General features: G+C 49.1%; 1 protein-coding gene across 1 annotated transcript in view; it reads left to right on the forward strand.

Annotated features, from left to right (window-relative positions):
- LOC307031261 (inhibin beta B chain-like) overlaps window positions 1–1,651 on the forward strand; it is a 7,825-nt gene extending 6,174 nt beyond the window's left edge. Inside the window, 6 exon segments of the mRNA XM_079668213.1 lie at window positions 799–801; window positions 804–826; window positions 828–876; window positions 879–1,282; window positions 1,288–1,423; window positions 1,426–1,651. Of these exon segments, the coding sequence (XP_079524339.1) occupies window positions 799–801; window positions 804–826; window positions 828–876; window positions 879–1,282; window positions 1,288–1,423; window positions 1,426–1,571 (761 nt within the window). The 3' untranslated portion in view covers window positions 1,572–1,651.
- The last annotated feature ends 1,372 nt before the right edge of the window (window positions 1,652–3,023 follow it).

Raw genomic sequence — 3,023 nt, forward strand, 5'->3', positions numbered from 1 at the left:
GAGGGTGGGTGCAGCAACGGAGAAGGCTCTGTCGCCCCAAGACTTGAGGTTGGTCCGGGTGGGGAGGGACAGGAGGTTGGCAGTGGCAGAGCGGAGGAGCGAGTGTGTCTGTGGAGGAGGTCAGTCAGGTAGGATGGGGCCAGGTTATGGAGGCTTTGTACGTCATCAGGAGGATCTTGTACTGAATTCTCTGGGGGGTGGGGAGCCAGTGGAGCTTGATGAGGACGGGTGTAATGTGTTCACGGATTCGGGTGTGGGTGAGTAGACGGGCGGCGGAGTTCTGGATATATTAAAGTTTGTTGAGGGTTTTTGCAGGTGAACCATAGAGGAGGCTGTTCAATAGTCCAGACGGAGGTGATGAAGGCGTGGATGAGGGTTTCGGCAGCAGTGGGAGAGAGGGATGGACGTAGACGGGCGATGTTTTTGAGGTGGAAGAAGGCTGTCTTTGTGATCTGTTTGATGTATCTGTTGTAGGAGAGGGTTTGGTCAAATATGATGCCTAGGTTCCGGATGTGAGGGGAGCTTGAACTGGGAAGCCGTCTATGTTGAGGGTGAAGTTATGGATAGGTGTGGGTGAGCTTCATTTGTCCAATGATGTGAATGTGTGCAAGTATCTTCAAAGTGATTGTATTCGAATGCCCCAGATGATCAGTGTTTGGCGGTTGGTTAGGGTTCGGTTCAGTCTTCAAAGTGTTGGTAGAGTGATTTTCCACCGATCATTCCCAGCCACTAAAGTCTGAATGTTAACGTGTTCTTGTTCACTTTATTAACAATGACCCTTGTGTTTTTGCTCCTCAGACGACACGTGACCTCCAAGTCCAGCCTGTTTCTTCCTGATCTCCAGCGAGGGGAACCAGAACCTCTTCGTGACGCAGGCGTCCTCTGGCTCTACTTCAAGCTGCTTCCTTCTCCTCTGGAAGTCCGCCCGCGCCGCAAAGTCACCGTGAAGGTTTACTTCCAGGAGCCGGGCCTCGGCAGCAAGTGGAACCTGGTGGAGAAACGCGTGGATCTGAAGCGAAGCGGCTGGCACACCTTCGTGCTAACGGACGCCGTGCGGCTGGTGTTTCAAAAGGGCGATCGGCGGCAGAATCTGGACGTTCGCTGCGAGGGTTGCGAGTCCGAAGGCGTCGTTCCGCTTCTTCTCAACAACAACGATGAGTCGCATCGCCCATTCCTCGTGGTGCAGGCGCGTCAAACTGACAGCAAGCATCGCATCCGAAAGCGAGGGCTGGAGTGCGACGGAAGCAGCGGTCTTTGTTGCCGACAGCAGTTCTACATCGACTTCAGCTCATCGGATGGAACGACTGGATCATCGCCCGCTCGGGGTACTTTGGGAACTACTGCGAGGGAACTGTCCCGGCGTACATGGCGGGCGTTCCCGGGTCGGCGTCTTCTTTCCACACGGCCGTGGTGAATCAGTACCGATGAGAGCATTGAGTCCAGGGTCCATGAACTCCTGCTGCATCCCCACCAAGCTCAGCACCATGTCCATGCTCTACTTCGACGACGAGTACAACATCGTGAAGCGAGACGTTCCCAACATGATCGTGGAGGAGTGCGGCTGCGCCTGAAAGAAGAAGAACTTTATTAATCCTTCACAGGGACACTTCTTTCTTTCTCCACGTTGTGCTTTTACACACTACACACTCAGAGGAGGACACACACACACACACACACACACACACTACACACACACACACACACACACACACACACACACACACACACACACACACACACACACACACACACACACACACACACACTCAGAGGAGGATACACACACACACACACACACACACACACACACACACACACACACACACACCCACACACACACACACAAGTTGCCAGTTTTCCGGCGCCAAGGGAGCAGTTTGAGGTTAGGTGCCTTGCTCAAAGGCACCTTGGCAGTGGCCTGATAGATGGGATACCCTATATTGTTCTGGTCCGATCGGGACGTGACCCAACGACCCTTCAGTTCCAAGATCAAGTCAGACTGAGCCACTGCCGCCTCCAAAAAGGACTTCATTACGACAAACAAATATAGAAGATATTTATGGACGATGGAGAAAGCGCACACGCAACCTCATGGACACGTATCTACGCACCCTCATGTACGCCTGCACAGACACTTGTATATATATTTATGTTTGTTGATATATTTCGGTTATATTCTCTGGTTGGAAGACGGTTTCCGAGTCCTTCAAAAGGGACGTTCACTTCCAAATCTTTAAATACAATCAAGTTCTTCACGAGATATCTGTAAGATAGTGAGGACTGATGTCACCTAGCCTTCACAGAGCATTAGAGGAGGTCGATTTGGGATTAAACTCTTCATGTATGAACCCAACCAGAGGAGCCTTAACGGAGTCACAACAGTTGGGCTTTGATTCGACAATGACTCTTTAAAGAACAACAAACACGCGGTACAAGCACTGAAGATGTTAAAACATCAGTCAACCAACGTACAGCACTTCTTCTGGTCACATTGAAATACAAGCTGATACAAATCTTTCCAAACACAGAAGGAAACTATAGAGACTTCCCACTGTCGCTGACTTGCCAACGTAAAGGGAGAACTGGGAATTTAAAAAGGTTGTTTTTCTGATCGCTGGTTTCCATCATCTTCAAACTTTATCGACCAAGAGCAAGCTTGACACTACTGGTAATTTGTGAAATCAATATTCTTATTTCTACATCCAAAATTAAGACACTTACCGCCTCAGAATAATAGATATTCTTGGAGTATGTCTTCCTTTCAGTTACAAAACCGCGCACCAATTATTGTTTTGAACGATTCCCTCTAAAAGCCCGGTCATCAAGTTATCCATTCCTCGAATCGGCAATTTGTGAACTCAATATTTCTAAATGTATGAATTTGCAACCTCAGAATCAAATGATTTTCTTGGAGCATGTCTTCCCTTCAATTACAAAAGCGTGCACCAACTTTCTCCCAAAGTCTGAAACGTTCAGATTTACACTTGGCATCTTGTTGCCGACCACAAAAGAGCAAATTGGTC

The sequence above is a fragment of the Notothenia rossii genome (genome assembly GCF_949606895.1).
Source record: "Notothenia rossii genome assembly, chromosome: 3".
NCBI classification, from domain to species: domain Eukaryota; kingdom Metazoa; phylum Chordata; class Actinopteri; order Perciformes; family Nototheniidae; genus Notothenia; species Notothenia rossii.